Here is a 21,325-nt window from a genome sequence, read left to right on the forward strand (position 1 = left end):
GAGAGAGAGAGAGAGAGAGAGAGAGAGAGAGAGAGAGAGAAAGGCAAAGCAAACTGTATCCCCCACTTCCATTAGAATGGGGCTGGAGAGGTTGCTCAGCAGTTAGGAATATTAGCTTTTGTTGTGCAGGACCTGAGTTCAGTTCCCAGCACACATGCCTTGAAGGTCACAAGCACATGTAACTCCAGCTGCAGGAGGACCAGCTGCCTCTGGGCTCTGAGGATGCTTGCACTCAGATAGACACACCCCCCCCCCCCCCCAATATACGTGACTAAAAAGTAGCAAAAACAAATCATAGAAAAAAAAGCAAGGCTGTTACCGAGAGAAAGAAAAGCACTGCTGAAAAGTGTGGAGAAACAGAACCTCGTGGTGCACACTGCTGGTGAGACCAGAAAGGAGAACAGTCAGAGAGGAGCCTCAAAGAATGAGAAACAGGGCCACCATGTGATCTCGCAAGTTCAATGCGTAGTCACAGGGAACGGAGCAGTACTGTCGAAGGAACATCTGTATTCCAACGTTTACTATTGATAGGCAAGAAATGGAAATGATATTAACTGCTGACTGGATAAATAAAATATGGTACATATACATAAAAAATAACAACAGTCTGTGTTTTGTGATCACAAGGATGGACATAGAGATCATTTGCTAAAGTGAAATAAACCAGGCTCATACAAACAACGGTTTGATCTCAGTCAGATGTGGATCCCGTAGAATGGTCTCATAGAAGCTGGGGGGAACTCATGGTTATCAAAGGCTGCGAAGAGGCTGAGGATGGCTGAGCAGCAGGTGTCAACAGTAGGTTGGAGGCATGAAATCAGATGTTTTATATAGTATGATGATTATAGATAATACACTATTTAATTTCAAAGAACCAGAAGGAAGGATTTTGAATGTTTTACTACCAAGAAGGCTGCATGTCCAGTTCATGTTTTTCCAAATAAGAAAGGATAAGCGTTCAGATAAATATTAGCAGTTTGCAGAGTTGAGTGTGTTGAAATGCCAAAGCTGGTTCAGCTCTATCTTTTGTATACCTAGAAGACAACACAACTAGCAAAATAAACTTTCTGTAGGAATTTCTAGCCTGGTGCTCTTTCTCATCCCACCCCCTGTACCCCTCTCTGTATTATTAGGGATTGAAGCCAGGGTCTTGTTAGGCCATCTCCATTAAGAATGCTCACTTTTAACTGACCTCTTATACCAACATCAGGCACTAAGATCTTCCAGAAGGAAGTCTATGCAAAGCAGGTGTGACTCAAGGAGAAAGCTTTGATCTCAAGGGGACATAAAAGCCATACACATGTGAGATTACCCCAGAGGGGTCTGGAGGTACATACAGTGCAGATGCAGTCTACCCCTAGTTCACAGACCAGCATGGCCTACTCAGCAGGGACACCATACACCTCAGGTACCACAGACTCCAGGAATATATGCTCTTGGGGGGTATGGATGCTGCCTGTTTGTTACAGTGATACGGAAAAGAGCAAGTTTTTTTTTTAAATAAATTATTTTATTCATTTTACTTAAAAAGAAAACTGTAATTCTCTTGGGATATGCAGATGGAACTTCAGCTTAGAGAAGCAGCATGCACTGATGTCTATTCATAAAGATATTAAAAATGAAAGAAAAAAAGGCCCCAGGGTCTCGGGGGAAAAGAGCATCTCTTGCTCAAAGCCTATGCTTATTACAATTAGAAACTTGATAGCACTGGTCCATGTACGGAAATAAGTCCACATGTATGTACTGAAACATCCAAAAACAAGCTCTTTCAAGTTTTCTGCCACATACTTACCTAATCAGTTTGAAAAAATGCTTTATATTTATTTTTAAAGCAAACTTCATGTCTTGAAATAGATGTCCTTAGGCGGAGTTCAAGTTCAAACATCCATCTTTCAGAAAATACTATCTTTGGAAAGGCCCTCAAAGTCCAGAGCACATGCAGTATAGTATATCCTGCATTCTCATCAATCACTGGCATTCCTTCTAGAATGTGCTGATGGCAATGCTTCATGCTTATGTGTCACCGGGTATTTAAAATCCTATACGAGCCATAACTTAGTTGTATGGGGGTTGGATCTGGCACAGGTGCCATTAAACTCATTGGCAGTTTATAATTTGCTCAATATCATATTGCCTTCTGAAATGGAGGTTCCAGGGTCCCAACTCTTCAGTCTTTGAAACGTCTATCAAATATCATTGAGCTTGGTTGAATGAGACTGAAAATTAAACTCAGTTGACATGTTACAGAAAGGACACTCCCAAGGACTTAGGTCTGGGATTTAGCCTTGCCAATAGCTGAGTATCCTTGGGCATGCTCATTCAATTCCTCTGGGTCTCAGCCTGCCTCATAAAGCAAACAACAGAAAGAATATGGAAACCTTACCTCACAGGCAGCTGGAGAGATGAAATGGGATCAAGTATACTGAGGAATTCTACACAGGACTGAGATACACAAATGTAATGCTGATAGCCAATCAGATCACTTGGAAATGTTAAAAAGGATACATGCTTACAGAATCTTTGTAGTTTTTCAAAGAGGACAAGGCAAAAAAAAAAATTACACTGTTTGTAGGATGTGTGCAAATGTCCAGGTGCTCCCTTCTCCTTTAGGTTCTGAAAGCTACCTGCCACAGCAGTGGGGCTCGCTGACTGGTGGTCCGAGGGAGGACAGCTAACAGTAAAGGTCTCTTGGTTTTTTTTTTTTTNTTTTTTTTGTTTTTTTTGTTTTTTTTTTTTTTTGAGATCTTGTCCTATGAAGGATCCAGTCTGGCCTGGAACTCACTATGGAGCTCAGACTGATCTCAAATTTGAAGTAATCCTCCCTTAGAGATTCCATATAGCTACATATAGACCTGGGATTACATATACCTGTGGCCACCAGACCTAGCCAAGGTCACCACCATTGATGCCAAGATCAGCATTATGTTCTAGTCCAAGGAAGCCATCCTAGTTCTAAGAGAAAATGATTTAACCAAAATTTTACTTTATACTATGCAAAGTTACACTGAAAAAAAAAAGAAGAAAGAAAGACAGAAAGAAAAAAGAAAAAGAAAAACCTCACCATTAGGTGGTTCAAGATCAAATGTAGAGGAGATAGCCTATCCTATGATATTTTAATTTTATCTGCATGTACACACAGAGGCAGTCATACATATTTTTATAAAGTCTTCCAAAGTTTTGGGAGTAGATAAGAACATGGATTCTACAACTAGAATTTATGTTTAGCTTCATAGATCAACTTGAGATAAAGGGTCGGAGTGACTTACACAGAAGAAGTGATAAATTGTTCCACTACTTTGGATGCTTGGGAGGAAAGTGGCCTGCCCAGAGAGCAAGCTGAGCAGGTAGCACTTCCTTATCTCTGTATTTACACAGACGGGTGGAAGAATAATGGGTCAATCTGGTTTAAGGGCAAATGAAAACGAGAGAAGAGAGAGCGGAAGAGAGAGGAGAGGCACTGTGCTTTTAATTGGTTTATAACCGTGAAGCCGGTTACAACCCAAACATGGACTTGTGGAGATTTCCATAATAGGATTTCACATGATAGGTAGCTCATAAATCTTTATTATAGAGGCTGCAATGATGTTAATTTAGGCAGGAATATTACATTATTCTATGTACTACATAGTAGCCATTTTTCAAATATTAATAACTTGACTCCTTTAGATTAGAAAAATACCTCAAAATGATCTGACTTCAGATGATAAATTTCTAGCCCAAAAGTTATTTTGGAGAACAAACCATTCTTTCCAGAATAAATGGACAAAGTTCCTACTGCTAGTTTTTTTTTTTTTTAAATTCCTTTACCCAATATTTTCTCTACTTGGGATCAACGTAAACTTTTCAGCTTCTCATTTTCATCTATCTCTTTTGAACAGAATTCCCACTCTTTCCTTATAAGGCTAGCTGGCCTGCACAGGGGCATCTCAAGGAGCCCTATTCCCACAGGGATCCTGGTCCCATCTCCCACGCTCTGAACCAACAGCAGAATGAGGAAAATTTCACATTCCCAACAAGAGAAAACTGTATGGGAAAGCCTTCTTAAAATGCTGCCAATTTTGTCAGATTCTGTGTCTGTCTACATTCTCTCCAACTGAAGAACTGAGGGACTGCAACCCAGAGACACTAGAGGGAGCTACAATATCAGCATCCAAGCGCAGAACACATTGCAGCAGAACAAAATCTAGCTGCTGAGTGTCGGAAAAATATACCATGGTCTGTCTGTCTGCCCGCCTGTCTGCCTGCCTGCCTGTCTCTGAATCATCAGGGTTAGTGATGCCGAGTTCACTCAGGAAAGGAAGCACTTGATGAGAAGAACAGAAGCTGGCCAGGAGTCCTCCCTGGGAGCGGGGGTTTCATGCTCACCAGCTCACAGGGCATGCCAGCTTGACTCCCCAGAAGGATCAGGGGACCATTACAATGGGCAGCTAGCTGCTCTCTACACGACATAATGTTCAGCTGCAAAAGCAGAAGCTTGAAGGGAAAATAGGTACATGTTTGAGTTGATAAAATACACAGGGGAGGAGCAGTATCTTGTTGTTATTAACTAAGCAGGCCAGCATGGCTGATGCTTCTACAGCACTGGCCACCACAGCATCAGGAAGCAATCTGACAAGATTTCCAAATACAGGGTGGGGACACTTTAACCACTGATGAGTTATCTGCTGGGAAATGGAAAAACAAACAAACAAAAAAAACAAAGCCAGAATCAGGGTCAGATATCCTCTCTCAAGACCTTCTTAAACCCGGGTCAAACACATAACACGTACACAGCCTGGTCCCAGTGGGGGATCTGAGCTGGACAATGGCTCCTCGCACATAATCTGAAAAGTTTAATTCCAAACATTCATTTCAGTTCAGGGGCTCATTTTATGTGTTGCTCATGGCAACTGCTCTGCATACCTTTGAGGCAAATTTGTCATTATAAAGCATTTATGTTTGTAATAAGAATGTCAACCCAGACAGCTAACTTGTATAAAGTAGACTGTAGGGGGCCGTGACTGCAAAGCCACAGTATGAGCGGCTGGGAAGGGGAAGACGGCACACGCCTATCATTACTGACCCTTCCAGAATGCCCTGTCTGTTACCTGTAAAGTAGACCTTCCAGCCTGCTGCCCTTTGAATTTAAGACAAGAAACAGAGACATGGGGGTGGGAGTGGTGTGAGTGTGATATGTAAGCTGGTCACTTACTATCTCTTGATTCGTTGTCCCAAAGGTGGCTTGAACTGCTAGTGTTCACTCGTCATTCTGTTCTGCACAAACCCCGTACGTATGCCGCTGCATTTGTAACCCACATTTATGTCTCTGACTCTTACACTGTAAACACTGGCTGAATAATTTGTGTTGCCTTATCCTGTGAATTCCTAATATCCAGTACAATCAAACCTGAGCCCTTTCCACCCTCACTCTCTGGCTTTTTCTGTTCCTGGTGAGTGGCTCTATTACCTGGCTCTGTTTCCTGTTTTCCAACATCAAGTTCACTCTGGACTTCTTTCCCATCTTTACTCCCTATGTCCAACTGGTTTACAGCTCCTACTGATTTTATTCCTAAATATCTTCTGAATTGTCCTTTCTTCACCTCTACTGTTACCATTACTGCCTTCCTAGACTACCACATAGGCTTTCCAATGGGACTCCTTGCTTCTCCTATGAATTCCCTTAAAAATAACTTTCACAGGGAGCAAAGGCATCTTTAAAAATCTGCTATAACATACCTATCTAGATAACCTACCAGTCTCTCTTCACAACTGTATTTCCTGCTCCCTTTCCATTCATTCTTAACATGGTGGTCTGTATCTATGTAGCCAGTCTCCCATTCCTGCTGTACCCTCTCTGTCTGGACATCTGTCTTACTATAGTTGGCTCATTTTTTTGGTCCACTTTAAGAAAAGACACTTGTATCTCAGGGCCTAACAGAGAACAAGGCACACAGAACATGTTTAATTTACCTATACAAAACACCAAGAAAAAGCTATACTGAATTCAGTGTGGCTATATTGTTTATTTGCCCAGAGCAGCTAGAGTACACGAACAGCTTTCATGAAACAGATGGAAGTTGGCAAAATAATGGGGAGGGGGCAATAGCAGACAGACCTGAGTAATCAATGCTCATGACTGACCTGACTACACGATTGAGGAAAACTGGATCAATGCTAGCTGTCTGCTGAGTGGAGTCTGCCCCAGAGACTCACCAACTTTACACTGAACAGAACTATAGAACGACAAGGTCCTTTGTCATTCTACTCAATTTTCTATTCTTTCCCCCAAAGAAAGTAATAATTACAAAATGCAGGACTCTTCAAAAATAGCCTACATTAGCTTTTATTTTTCCATTATGGGCCCAGTGTGCCTTCAGCCTTCTTCCACTTTATCAGCAGGGAATCTCATTTCCTTCTCACACTACGAGTTTTACAGTGCCTCAGTGAGCCTTAAGTGAGATGGATATTGTAGGGAGTGAACTGTAGATGGACACAATGAGAAGCACTGAAGAGCATGTGCATTCTCCCATCTGGGCTGCTGAGTTGCATACACAGAAGCACAGCTGCAATGAGGGCATGCAGAATGAAAACCTCAATTTCTAAATTGATACCCAGTGTTTGATATTCTAGGGATAAGGGATCAATTACTGCTTGACAGTAATTCCTTGGCCTGCTGAGGAGCATCCCTTACTTCTGGTTACAGAGGTAAGATCCCCAACCCCAACCCTGTAGGCAATGTTGTTACAACAACCTTCAAAAATAGATGCAATGTTAATATATGAAGCTGTCTGGGCCTCCACACTGTAGATGCTGAGGGCTCCACACTGTAGGAATCTGTTATGAGACTTGTCAAGCTGGTTGAGTATTTTAATGCTTAAATTACTACAAAAAATGTTCACATGGCTAAGAAACTCATTTGGAACCTAGGAGATATTTGAGAAGGCAATGTATAAGTCTTTAGAATTTGATTTGTGACTTGGAGCTCAGGATCCAGATTAGGAATTCAATTAATGTGAACCCAAACTTGTAATTCCCAATATGTTCTCTTACCTCATCAATATTAAAGCTCTGATTTTTTTAGGCAATCTATTTTGACTCCAAGTTCTTTCTTTTGCGCAAGTTCCCAGCTGGGGCTCTGACACTTCTGCATGCATCGAGCCATGAAGTGAGGTGCCTACTAATCTAGAATGGCCATGTATGTGTAGTTGGCTACTTGTCACCCACTTTCTGTTACATTTCAATGTTGGACATATTTGTGTTGAATTATGAAAGTGGGAATGGTTTCCCACCTAGATTTTCCCTTACTACTAAGCTAGTAATTAACTGCCTGTGTAGATAGTATGAGCTCATTGTAAACTCCTACCGATAACAGCTATTCTCCATAATGCTCTTTCATTTAGTGTCTTGCTTTCTCAGCATCTACCCAAATAAGACAAATTGGGATTTGAGTAAAAAGTGCAATAAAAGGCGCTGGTCACCACAATTCACCTCAACTTTATTACAAGCTTTTAACAAGGCTGTGGTGTAGGAGGAAAAGTGAGTAGCCTTACTGGTATAACAGGAAAGTCCCCATGTCTACTGAGCTGGGTATCGCCTGGCATTGAGAACAAAGACCTATACTATGAAAAGAGAAGAATCTGACCATCTCAACTTTGAACTTCTTGGGGGAAAACATTCAGAAAGTTAGTTGCATTTTTATATATGTAAAGAATTAAACACCTTCTTTAAAGTAACTTCATCTAAATTTAACACATGGTCTTTCATGACAGCGTTTGGTAAATGAGGTAAATGAAAAAAAGTCTTAATGAGACCAAGCAATAATCTACCAGGTATCTACCCAAATCTCTTCTAGGCAAAAGGTATTACACAAGGGGCTCGCTTACTGGCTAGTAATAGTATAATAGTACAATAATGGGAGCGGTACTGCTTAGGAGTCAGGAGTCAGCCTGCGATGAAATTGATGTCTCTCCAAACCAGGCCATCCTCTCCGGCCTCCATTTCCTTTAGTAACAGATGACAAAGGCTCTTCTAAAACTGACCTTAGTCTATTAGGATGATTGGCTAGTGGCTACTATGATTCTTTGAAAGACAAAGAAGGCAATGGAGATTTTACTTGGAGAGCAGGGAGGTTTAGTTCAAGTTTAATCTTACATTTAGCTTTATTTAGAGACCAGGGAAGTAAGTTAGGGGCTGGAGTCCAGCCAATGTGCAGCTCACCGAGACAGTCTGGTCTGCTGGGTGGTGGTCTGCCAAGATGAGAGAATAAGAGAAACCACGGATGAGGAACAAAACAGGGAACTGAAGGTAACCGATTGTGTGGGAATCAGTTTTGCTTTTTCTTTACTAAGACACATACTTCATTAAAAGTTGACTACATGACCTCCCCATTTCTTATCCCTCTAATTTGCTGGGTTGGTGTCCAACTGTTACACATGGTCTTGTCTTGAAATAGGCTCAAGCTCTCAGCCTGGGGACTTTGCCTTTTGTGACTAGGGTCCCAATTGTTCCTGCTTTGAGTCACATCTCTGTGTATGTAAACTTTTCCTCACATTACAGACCCTTCCACTAGCAGTCTCATACATCCCATTTAGTCTGAATTAAATCAAGATACTGGGGGGGGGGGGAGAAAACTCTTTCTAGGCTTCACGTTTCTTATGAAGCCCAAGCTCTGTGTTTAGCTGTTGAGCCTGTCTACTTTGGCTGTCATTTGCATACTGCATAGACAGCACATCCCTTGGATTCATATTTCACTGAACGGCACTGCCATCCTTTTGGGGTTATCCTTCCTCGAGGTTTATGACTGCTGCCTCCATCTTACGTCTAGTACTTACTATACAAAGCTCACACATTTGGCAGCTCTGAACCACATGCCCCTTCTTGTCCTTTGTCCTGCTGCAGTGTGGGTAGACTCAAAATTACCTAGACTATTGCAAAAACACACCAGTGAGTCCCAGTTTGCAGTCTTTTGGGCCCCTCCCACTATAATTTTCACCAAAATCATTAATTTTGTATTAACCCCCCTGTTTGAGCCTTCATTATAATCTGTCTTATTTAAAGAGTTATGTTTTTGGCTTTCTCACTAAATTATAAGCTCTATGAAGGCAAAGCTTTGCCTTATGCATATGTATTGATGTAAACCCACAAAATATCATGTTTTGTATTGTTTCTTCTGAAAGGTCACAAAATATTTTACCAAATGCCCACTATTATATATTGTACTAGGTTCTAAGCACATAAGAATTAAAAAGCCATGATCCTTGCAGTAGATGTCAAAAGTAATGGTGGGTAAGACACATGAGTGTTTCTATATTGTGTAATGGAATTATTGCTTATTTGTACAACTTAGTGTGATAATATCATGCACATATTAAGTCCTGTGGGTTTTTAAGACAGAGTCTAGCCGTATAGTCTAGTCTGGGCTGAAACCAGGGTCTTCCTATTTCAGCTTCTCAAGTACTGGGACCACAGGTATCTGCCAACCATGTCCACATATCCTGTAACCTTCTTCTCTCACAATGGCTTCATTATGGTTTGACTGTGACATGTTCCAGTGGGCTCATGCATTCAACCATGGGGTTCTAGCTATTGGAGCTGTTTGGGAAGCTGTAGAATTTTTGCGGGACTTCAGCAGAGGAAGGGGGTCACTGCAGGGAAGACAGTGAAGTTTACAGCCCAGCCCTGCTCATTGCTCTGTTTGCTAATCTAACAAGACATGAGCAGGCAATATCACGTTCCCGCTACCACCACTGCAGGCCACTCCTATTGCTATGCCTTCCAGTTATGATGGGCTGGTATATCCTCAAACTGTGAACCGAAATAAATCCCCTTTCCCTCTAAGTTCCTTCTGGTTTGTTAGTTGGTTCTAACAATGAGACAACGTAGCTGATGAAAAAAAACAAAACAAACAAACTAATAAACAGTGAGGTAGAGTAGCTTCTGGGAGGAAGTTGATCTCTTCATTCTTTGGAACAAGTTTGTGAGGAATGTGGAATTTTGGAGCTACAGGCTAGAGAAACTCAGGGTTTTGTAAGCAGAGGTCAACAGGTGAGGGTGATATATACAATTTAGTGAGTCAGTGTGGTTTTGAGTTCAGGAGACCAGAATGTCAACCAAAATGTGGCCAGGCTCATGAAGTTGCAGAGGGAAACATTCTCTACTGAGAATGGGACAAGATGCCATTGATGTCACATGCTGGCTAAGAATCTGGTTATATTCTGCCTATGCCCCCCGAATTTGGGTAAAGATGAATTCGAAAGTAACAAAATCAATTTGATTGGAAATTTCAAGACAGGAAATTTCACATAGGCATGTGGCCTATGACACGGTATATTTGGTCACTGGCTGGAAGTGGTTAGAGCTGCGTAAGGAGGCCAGGACAAGAGCAGTTCTCATGGCTAAGGAGATGAGCACAGCTCTCTGCACTGGCACATGGCAATGGCTGGGAAGCTGCAGAACTTGTCGCATGAGGGCCTCACTGCAGGCGGTGGGTCACTAGGGGATGGGCCCAGTCTTGTTTCTAGCCCTAGTCTCTCTGTTTTCTGGTTCGGTGAGATGTGAGCAAGTAGCATCATATTTCTGCCACCAGAGCCACAAGCTGCTCTAGCCATAAAGCCTTCCCTCCATGACAGACTGAAATCTCAGGCAGTGAGTCAAAATAAATCCTCCCCGCTTAAGCTTAAGGAGCGTCTTGTTATACACCTGGCTACAGTGACAGGGGAAGATAGCTAAGTCTTAAATATAAGACCTAAGAATAAACTGTTTTCTACTTTACAGAGAGACACTAGACTTAGAAAAGGCATGTACAAGGCTAAAGAAACACAGCCAGTATGCAATTGAACTCTAAGTTAAACCAAGTTCTTCTGACTTTAAAACCTCATTCTTAACTACTTTGTCAAAAGGCCTGAAAAATTCTACATGGAAACCACGGTGGGGGGTGCTGCTACAAATGTGGTTTCCCAGAGCTCATTGCCAGCAATTCTGATTCTGTAGGTATGGAGATGGCCCTATTAGTGAGGACCCCTCAGGTGGCTATGGAATAGGTCATCTATAGATCAGAAGGCTGAAATTCTTCATTGAGTCACACTGTCTCCCAGGACCAGCACGTGCAAAAGCTGAGGAACATGAAGTGGGAGCTATTTCTAAGTTATGTTAGAGGACAGGATGACAGAGGTGAGTAACAAGGATAACTAAGGGTACCTGTGCTTAGTCACCTCGATGTGATGATCTACAACCTCAAACGCTCTAGTCTGCCCCTGCCACTGAACAATCACAATGTTATCTTTCAACAAAATCAAAATCACCTCTAATGACCATCACTCTCACATAGGATTTAACTGAATACTTCTATTCTATAGGTCATTTTAAACAAAGGTGTGCTCCTACTGTTTGGTATTCTAGGACAATTTAAAATAAACATTTTTCATCTTATATAGTCTTTATAGTCAACAATTATAATGGTAACGAACATTTAATTGGAATAATGTGCTTTAATTTATTAAACTGTTTTCTTAATATCAGGAGCTTAATTTGTTTCTAATTTTGATATCAATGAAATTCTTGAGGTTGCTACATTTTGTAGCATTCTGTTATAATCTTAAGAAAAAAGGATGTTTACATCTTTGAAGTAATGAGAAAGGAAATATCTAAGTATAGAACCTATCTAAATATTCTGAGGCTAGTGCCTACTATTAAAGAATAATAATGAGTAACCTATACAGTGTGAACTGCTGTCCCTGTTCTGCTACCAACAATACATTATCTCATTGTATTTTACATGCACTCTACAGTTTATGAAAGCAGTTTCACTGCATAGCCATGAGCATTATAACAATTTTATGAGATAGGCATGGCAGTCGGTTTCTACTGACGTAAAAACTAAAAGAAGTTCCTTGACCTGTTTAATAATAGAGATAAATTTCAGAATGTGGGCCCAGATGACTTCAAAGCTCTTTATTCTGTATTAAAATGCCTTTTAGTTTAAGATAAATCCAAATAACGTTATTCATGATGAAGAAAAATTAGAATAAATGATAGGAAAAAAATCTTCAAATTCAGTAAACGTTCCAAATTAAAACCACTCATTTTAGAACAAAGAGCAACATCGATACCTGTTATGGATTGTCCTGTCTCCCAGAGACCAGGGCTATACAGAGACAGTCACGGTCGAGTTACGAGCAGGAACCTGATACGATGTCAGTAATATCCACTTAGTAGAGGCACCTGCAGGCTCAGCTGCCTTTTTCTGTGATGTCAAATGCATCGAAAGGTGGCTGCCTCTAATGCCTATGGAAACCTTCACCTGAAACCAGGTCAGCTGCAACCCTGACCTTGGATTTTCCAGACTCTAGAATTTGGAGAATTAAGTTATGGAGTCTATGACACTTTTTCTATCAGCTTAAGTAAACAAAAACCACAGAAATGCCATTCCAACAATAGTTAAGAATGTTCCAGGCGTAGCCTTAGAACTAAGTAGATGCTGAAAGCATTTAAAATGCATGTGAGAAAAACCCTGGATAAGTGTGAAGTGACAACTTCGGCAGATACACATGTTAAAGGAGATGGTGCTGAGGCCTCTGATGGAGATGAAGAACACATCATTAGAAATTCATAGAAGGGGACCCACGTCATAAAGTGGCAGAGAATTGGAGACTGCACTGTGTTCTCGTGGTTTGTTAAGGAAAGAATACATGAGAGATAAAATTGGGTTTTTAGTTGGGATGTTCAAGTCAGGCAGTGAAGGAACACACTGGTTTCTCCTGACTGCTTATAGGACAATAGGAAAGGGGAAAGGAGATGCAGACTATTTGGTCTGCTCATAGTGTAAAAGGCATGCATGTTTAATCTTTTGTTTTGTTTTGAGACAAGATCTCATGTAGCCTACTAGGCAGGCCTCAGACTCTATGAAGCTGGGTTGAGGATGGCTTGAACTCCTGATTCTCCTGACTCTGCCACTGCAGTGCTAGTACTACAGGTGTGAACCACCACACCAGGCTTGAAAACTTGTTCTTTACAGGACACTAAGGGTGTGCGCTAGACAGCCATTTGATCGGGAGGTCTCAGCAGAAGGCAGGGATGAGGAAAAGGCCATATGAGTGGAGAGAGCCGGTTTGGGTGCAGAGTAGAAGGGCGTGGAAAGACTCCCGGATATTCTGAATTCTACTGGCCTGGCCCACGGAGCTCTTTGTCTGCTCATGCGCATTATTCATTAAGGAAAAGGAAGAAAGCCATTGCTGGAGAGATGGCTCAGAGGTTAGCAGCACTTGCATCAGCCAGCTCACAACCATCTGTAACTCTCCAATTTCCAGGTAATTCAGTGTCTTCTTCTGGCTTCTGCAGGCACTCATACACATGGACTGTACATAAACTCATGTGGGGATGTAAGCATGCCACATACACATTACAGGAAAAAAAAAACTTAAAAAAAAAAATCAGTGAAGTTCTTCTTACTAAGGGACCAGTGGATAGGGCTGTTTCCCTTTAGGTGTCAACAAATGATTAGCCTGTTTCTCTAGATTGAGAGAGCTGGGGGAAAATAAATTGTGCCTCAGGGTGGATAGCCTTTTTGAGGCTCTCTATGAGCAACAGAGTATCAAATGAGAACATCTTTATGAGTTACAGGTATCTGGGACTTGCTAGATTTGGACTTTGGTACCCAGCTCTCCTTTCTCTCTTGCCTCTGATTTCTCATATTTCAGGATGGAATGTCTAACCTATGCTTGTGCACAACTGTATTTGGAAAGCAAGTAAGTTGTCTAGCTTTACCTGGATCACAGATAGCAATTCTGCAGTAAGTTGAATAATACTTTAAGTTTCATTCATATTTCACTTAGAGAACATGTAGATGAGGCTTTAAATAAGGGCTTTAGAGTTGATCCTTGGGAATAAGACTTAAGGCAATTGGGCTGTATTTGCCTGTGATAGAGACATGAGAGGGAGGGACGGAGGATAGAATCCTATGGACTAAATTGTGTCTCCTCACTTACACACTAAAACTCTGAAGTGCAATGAGGGCGTATATGAAGATACAGCTCACAAAGAGAGAGATATACTTAGGTAAGTCATATAGTTGGGACCTGCATACAATAGGACTGGTGTCTTTCTAAGAAAAGATACCCCTCTTAGTGACACTCATCACATGTGAGGACTCAGAGAATAGTCCTTACCAAAAAATAACCAACTTACAATTCTGACTTTGGACTTCTTGGCTTTTAGAAACATGAGAAAATCAATTTCTATTGTTGGACCAGGGGTTTCAATTGGCAGTCAGGTACTTGTCCAGCACACACAAGACCCTAAGTTCAATTCCCAGCAACACACACACACACACACACACACACACACACACACACACTCACACACAAACCTATTTAAGCCACTAATTAATCTATAATATTCTGTTATGGCAGCCTGAAAAAACTGACACAAAGTAAATATTTTAATAGTTTACCACTGCAGTGAACATGTAGTAGATATGACCCTTTACCTTTCAAGTGGACTTGCTTTGCAATACTTTAAGAGAGAAGCCCTATTAGGCTACTCTAAATTCACTAATATGGGAAGGGATATTTTAAGAAGACAAAGGGATATTTTAAGAAGACAAACAGTAAAGAGGTTGTTTGGGCCAACCGTTGGTTTCATTTGCTCATCTCTGCAAATGCAAGGGTCTCAGAGTTCTTAGAATTTATCGCTTTAAGACTGTAAATCAATTAGGTACTTCTGGAAATGCCCAGAAAGTCTTCAAAGAGACATTTATATTCAGTATTTAGTGTAAAACCCCCTTTTCCAAACCTGCCAACATCTACCAGTATATAATCACTTGCCACCTGTTCTTTTGAGATTGCTTTTGTATTATTACAAGCAAAGAAATCAATACTACACCATTGATTTAGGAAAGAGACAAGACTGTGTGGCAATAATACATAAAGTTAGTCAAGCCCCACTTCTCAATTGTTTTGAAAGAACAGATAGTTTTATGCCCCTTTCTGAAATAGGTACTCATTCTGCATTGGTGATCTTGTAGCAATAAAGACCCAAGATAGATAAGTACTATAACCCCAATTGATATAATAGCTCTTGAGAGCTACACAGAATCTCAAAATGCCTTTTTATACTCAACAGTAATATATTAACTTGAGTCCATATCTTCTCTCTACAGTTTATCCCTTGGTTTAATTTTAAAAGTGTGGGCTGCAGCAGCAGGTCAGGACAGTGAGAGGTGGAGGTGAGGAAACAGCTGATGTAAGCCAGCTGAAGAGCTGGTCTAAACATGTATGTCTTGATAGCAGTAAGGCCAATTGTTTACCTTACTCATTCATTTACTAAGAAACCATCTGGTCTTTGTAAGCTAAACGAACAGGTAAAAGTCATTTAGATATGTTAATTGGTTTTGAACCAGTGAATAGAATCAGTGAAAGCAGGCGGTGGGAACAGAAAGTATCATACTGAGCCTGCGCTCTTAGCACCTTTCACTCGACTTATCTCTTGGGTCACCACCGTAGTTCCATAAAGTACATAGCTTACCACTTAACATCTAAAGAAGAGGAAACCATCTATGAGACCCAAAGACTTTAACTCTAACTTCTGTAAAGTAGGGAAGAGGCCAAAGGTAGCACACTTACCAAACAGCCCCAAAGACAGTTGTTGTTACCCACAAAACTACTAGATGGTAAAGTCAGGATCAGAAGGCAAGTCTTTGGGAGCTCATAGCGCACACCAAAGCTATTCTTCTTATAGGACCTGTGGTTGACTGCTGCAGTGAGTATAAACGGACAAGAATCCTTAATGTCTCAAGTGGCCTGGGTATCTCAAAGTCATGGGCTGTCTGGAATGGTTGACCTGTGTTTAAAAAAGTAATAAACAACACGGCAAAGTATAGGGTGCACAGTCAGAAATATTGGTGTGTGTGTGTGTGTGTGTGTGTGTGTGTGTGTGTGTGGTGTGTTTGAGAGAGGGGGTGGGGAGTGCTCATGAGCAGGAGTCCACAGTCTCCTTCCACTCTCTGGGTCCCAGGGACTGAAGTCCTCAGACTCAGTCATCAGGCCTGCCTGTAGCAATCAAGCATCTTTGCTCAGTGAGTCATGTTGCTGGCCTGATATGTCTGCTTAAATCCTACCTATACTCTTCGCTGTGTGGCCTCAAGGGAGTTAGTTACCTCACTGAGCAAAATCTTCCTCAGGTGACAAACGGAAAAAAAAGGCCCTTATGAGGATGATGCGAACATTGAGTATGAATTTCCTTCTCTATAAAAGTGTTTCCCAGGAAGCACACAAGCTACAGAGGAGGGGTAAGCAAGGACCTCTTACTTGGTAGAGAATAAAGACAGAAACATGGCGTGAAGGGACATCACACACTTCGGTATTTTTAGTTAACCACTGCAAACTGCCAAGGCTCATTTCTTCTAGGAAGACTCTGTGATAGTTCATAGTTCATTCTCAATGTGAAGGGATTTATAAATACCACAGAAAAATGCCTCTGGGCATGACTATGAGGGTGCTGGTGGAAAGGTTTAAAAGCCTAGGGAAGACCCACCTGAATGCAGGCAGCAGGGTCCCCTAGGCTGGGGCCCTGGACTGGGAGAAAGTCATCTGAGCATCAACACTCCCTCTCTGCCGCTGAGAAGCAATGTAACCAGCCAACCCGCTATGCCTTCCCCACTGTGACAGACTGTATCCCACCCCACCGAGAGCCAAAACTGACCCTCCATCCATTAAGTTGCTTCTTGTCAGGTATTTGATCTCAGTCCTTCCAGACTGTCACAGAATGTTAGTTTCCCCATTATTTCCTTAGTATCTATTTTTCCCTTCAGTAATAAACCTGCTTATTAGACCATCTGCTAATATAGGAGGCTCACTCCTTTTCACACAGTGGAGAGAAAATGGGAAGGAAGAATGGATGTGCTTTGGTGACAAGGTGCTGACTAAGATTAAGGTAAGGCTAGACACTCACAAGAAAAAGGCTGGCAGATCTCTGAGTTTGAGGCCAGCCTGGTGGATACAGTGAGTTCAAGGCCAGACGAAGCTACATGGTGAGATCCTGTCTCAAAAAGAAAGAAGGAAATATTAAGGAGAGATTTTCAGTATCTTCCTACCTTGACCGCATAGTTACTGAGTGGATCTTTTGCATACGAGGCAGTGTAGTAAACCGCATCTCCGGCTTCGCAGCACGGTTTGTCGCTGGTTAGCCTGAAGTCTGACCAGCTGTCTACTCCAAAGCGGAGTTGGTCTTTCTGCCCAGCCATGAAGAGGTCTTCACATTTAACTGCCAGTCTCTTCAAGGCATCTGTATGAAGGCTTCGGAGTTTACCCACCACTTCCTCCCGATTGTCAAGTCCTCGATAAAGTGCTTGTCTCTGTGGCTTCTGGATGCTTCGAGTCTGTCTACAGGAGAGACCACGTCGGCTGGAGAGTGACTCCATACTGTTGGAAAATCTGTCCTTAACACTGAGAGTGGCTAGGCTGGAGATACTGTTTGCTGCTGAAGGAACAGGTCTCTCCTTATGCAAAGGTCTCTCCAAGGATTCATAAGACTCAACGTCCAGTCCCTTGAGTTCATAGCTAATAGAAGACCCAGCACTGCTGGCATCCCAATTGGGATCAATATCATAGGTGGGATTAGCCACGACGCAAAGACTGCTTTCCATGGTTTTCTGAAGGTCTTTGGAGATGGGCTCGGTATTGGCTCGGATCATTTTCTTTGGCAGTGGGGGTGGTGTGGGTTGGGAAGCATTAGGTCCTTCTTGGTCTGTCTTCTCCCCAAAGGCAATGGCATCATCCACTGCTCCCTTGGGATGCCGAGGATGCTTGGGAGGTATCATAGCTGCTCGAGATTGTCCTGCATGGTTTTTAAAGAAAGAAGAAGAGAATGAATGAAATATGTCAACCTCATTTCATAATTTAAACAAGTAGGAATGCATGGCATAGGCATGGGGAATCTAGCAATCGTCAGTGCTCTCACTGAAATGAAATGCGAGACCAAGGAACAAACGCCTGAACATTGAAGGTATGAATCCAAAGCTCGACTGGAGTAACAAAGATGAGTTACGTCCCAGCATTTCTCTGTCAGAGTTTAGGTGGTGAGCTTTGTTTTCAAAAGGAATCCAGATTCTACAATCCTGTCTCCAATGATATTGTTAGCCGTCACCACACCACAGAACTAGAAAGGAGAGACACTGGAAACATCTGCATGTGACAGTAGAGATGACAGTACTTGTGGATCAAGAAAACACTTGGGAATCCTAATGAAAACAGAATTGAAACTAGCAATGAGACCACTGCACAGAGCCTGACAAAATATTCTTCTGTTTCTTGTAGTATCATTCCAATTTTACATTGTATATAGCACCTGACACTATATATATGCACATATAATTTATGGATCTAATGGTTATGTTTAGAGGGCAAAACACACAAGGGTTCAATGATACTTTGTTTCTTACATAATGGAGAGAAGATATTATTTTCTTAAGATAGAAATATGTCATTAAAGTTCTACAAGATTACTAATATTAGCCGTGTTTTTAAAATGAGGCCTTTAATCGAGAGATAGAGGGAGAACATAATGTCTGGTTATGGATTATGTTATGTTGTGGTCCTAACCCCTGGTATCTATGAATGTGTCCTCATTTAGAAATCGAGTCTTTGCTCATATGATAAAATTGAGGTTAGAAAACGCTCCAATCAAAAGTGGCTGGTATCCTAATAAGAAGAAAACACAGTGTGAAGACAAATAAGGAGACCACTATGTGGTGACAGGGGCAGAGACAGAAATGATTTAACTGTAAACCAGGAATGCTGAAGATGGATGGGCATCATTAAATACCAGGCAGAGGCAAGAACATATTCTACTCAGTGTCTTAAAAGAAGCATGGTTTTGTGGGCAGAAGTTTCAGTTCAGGTCCCTAGACTTCATAATTGTCAAAGATTAAGTTTCTGTTGTATTCAGCAACCCATTTAAGGTGGTTTATTACAAGAGTCCTAGGAAATAAATACATTTTTCCACTTATAATCATACAGAGTTCAGATAAGTGGATGGTGTGAGGGTTAATATTATCAACCTGATATTATCTAGAACCACCTAGGAGACCTTTGGATATAGCTGTGAATGTCTGTATAAGGCTAACTGGGGTGGGGAAAGCCACTCCAAGTGTGAGCAGCACCGCACCTTGGGCTGTAATCCTGAACTGAATAGAAGAAAAGCAAGTGAGCTAAACACCAGCATCCATCTCTCTCCCTCCTGGCAGCAGATGCAAGCTGCCTCACATGTCTACTGCCACGACTTCCCACCAAGATAGACTGTCCTCTTAGAATGTGAGCCAAAACAAAGTTGTCCTCTATCATTTGCACTGTCACAGCAACGAGGAAAGTCACAGATATAGATGCTTCTGAGGATGCTAATGCATACTGGCTTGTTTTGCTAAAACCATATCCTTGAAGAAATATCAATGGTGAGAATCAATGTAAACTGTGATGATAATTAATTCTACTTCTTGTATATTGTACTTTGATTAAGAACACCTCGGAGTTTAAATAAACTACTAACTATCACATATATACAGCAAACTAAAGGATCTCCTCTCTCCATTAACAGCACATAACAGTGTTTTTATATGGGAGAGAGTTGTATTAAACACAATCAGAAACATACAGAGAGAATGCATGGTGGTGGGAGGAGGAAGGGGTGGGGAAGAAGAGGTGAGAGAATAAAGGAAAGAATATATCGCTCTAAAGGAGCAAGGATTTGTAAGGCTTTCTGGCTAGGATGTAGCTTAGTGCAGTGCTTGCCCAGCAAGCGCCAGCCCTTGGGTTTAACCTTTATTAGCATACAACTAACTAATAACTAACTAGCTAACTGACTAGCTAACTTCTCATGAAGAAAAACTCAGAGCTAGATAGAAACACTGATGAATGCTACCAAATGCTTAATATTAATTAAACCAAAGAATTATTACCAATCCTTTGCAAGTTCTTCCAAAAAGTTCAAAGGAAGAGCTTGAATTTTGTAGAAGCAATGTTACCTAGACAACCAAACCAAAGACATCCAAAAAACTAGAGAATAATGTTACTTATGAATGTAAAGTGAAAAAACCATAAGACATTAAGCAATAGAGCAATACAATAAAATACCATAACAAACTGGGTTTAGCCAAAGAATGCATGGTTGGCTTAACACCTTGTAATTAATCAGTATGTTATACTAACAAAATAAAGAAACAAAGGAATCTTGTATGATCTTTTCAAAATTGTAGAAAGATATCTGATAAAATCTAATGCCTTCCCATGACAACACTCAACAGATTGGGACAGAAGGGAACATCCTCAGGCTGATAGCTTCTTTTGTTTGTTCCCTTGGGTTTTTTTGTTTGTTTGTTTGTTTTTCATTTTTGAGAGAGGGTTTCTCTGTGTAGCATTAGCTGTCCTGGAACTCACTCTGTAGAGATCCACTCACAGAGTGGCCTCAAATTCAGAGAGATCCACCTGCCTCCCAAGTACTGGAATTAAAAGCATACAACATCATTTCCCGGTCTGATAGCTTCTATGTCAAACCAAGAGCTAATATCATAGTTGGTGACAAGAGACTAGATGATTCCTTCTTAATGTCAGTAACTCAAGGACTTTTGTTATTACCCTATTTATTCTATATTATACTCAAGCATTAGCCATAGAAATAGTAACAAATAAAAACATCCAGGTTAGAAAGAAGCAAATCTATTTTATGTATAAATATAATCTTGTATTTTGAAAAGCAAAAGGAACCATATGAATATCTATCAGAAATCATATGCCAGGGCTGGGACTCTAGCTTAGATGGTAGAGCACTTGCCTAGCATGCAAGGTGCCTTGGGTTCAATTCCTAGCACATCACTAAACTGAAGGGGGTGGAGTACACATCTAATTTCAGCACTCAAGGCATGAGGGCAGGAGGAGCTAGAGGTCAAAGCTATCTTCAGCTACACAGTAAGTTTGAGGCCAGTGGGAACTGTACAAGAACCTGTCATTAACAATCAAAAAGAAGAAAAGAATACACCAGTCTAGTGAGACTGCAAGAAAATAATCAGTATACAATAATGAATTGTAATGACTAATCTAAAACTGACATTAAGAAAATAACCCTATTTGCAACAGAGACTAAAGTATTAAGGGATAAATTTAATTAAGCAAGAGTTGCATGTTGAAAACTATAAAACATCGTTGAAAGAAATTAAAAAGTACCAGGATAAATGGAAATTAGTCATGTTATTAAAAAATCAGTCACATTATTAAAATGACTAATTTTATGCAGCCTATTTAAACTCATGGATCAGAGACTTTAATATTGTTAAGATGGAAATATTCCCCAAATTGACCTACAG

The 21,325-nt window shown here is 41.0% G+C and overlaps 1 protein-coding gene across 8 annotated transcripts in view; it reads right to left on the reverse strand.

The window, feature by feature from the left end:
* Peak1 (pseudopodium enriched atypical kinase 1) overlaps nt 1-21,325 on the reverse strand; it is a 217,288-nt gene that overhangs the window by 9,935 nt on the left and 186,028 nt on the right. For all 8 annotated transcript variants that reach the window (XM_021207022.2, XM_029543521.1, XM_029543520.1 and 5 more), the window contains one exon: nt 17,066-17,808. In XM_021207022.2, coding sequence (XP_021062681.1) covers nt 17,066-17,808 — 743 coding nt within the window. The remainder of the gene's footprint in view (nt 1-17,065; nt 17,809-21,325) is intronic.

Source organism: Mus pahari, chromosome 10 (genome assembly GCF_900095145.1).
Source record: "Mus pahari chromosome 10, PAHARI_EIJ_v1.1, whole genome shotgun sequence".
NCBI classification, from domain to species: domain Eukaryota; kingdom Metazoa; phylum Chordata; class Mammalia; order Rodentia; family Muridae; genus Mus; species Mus pahari.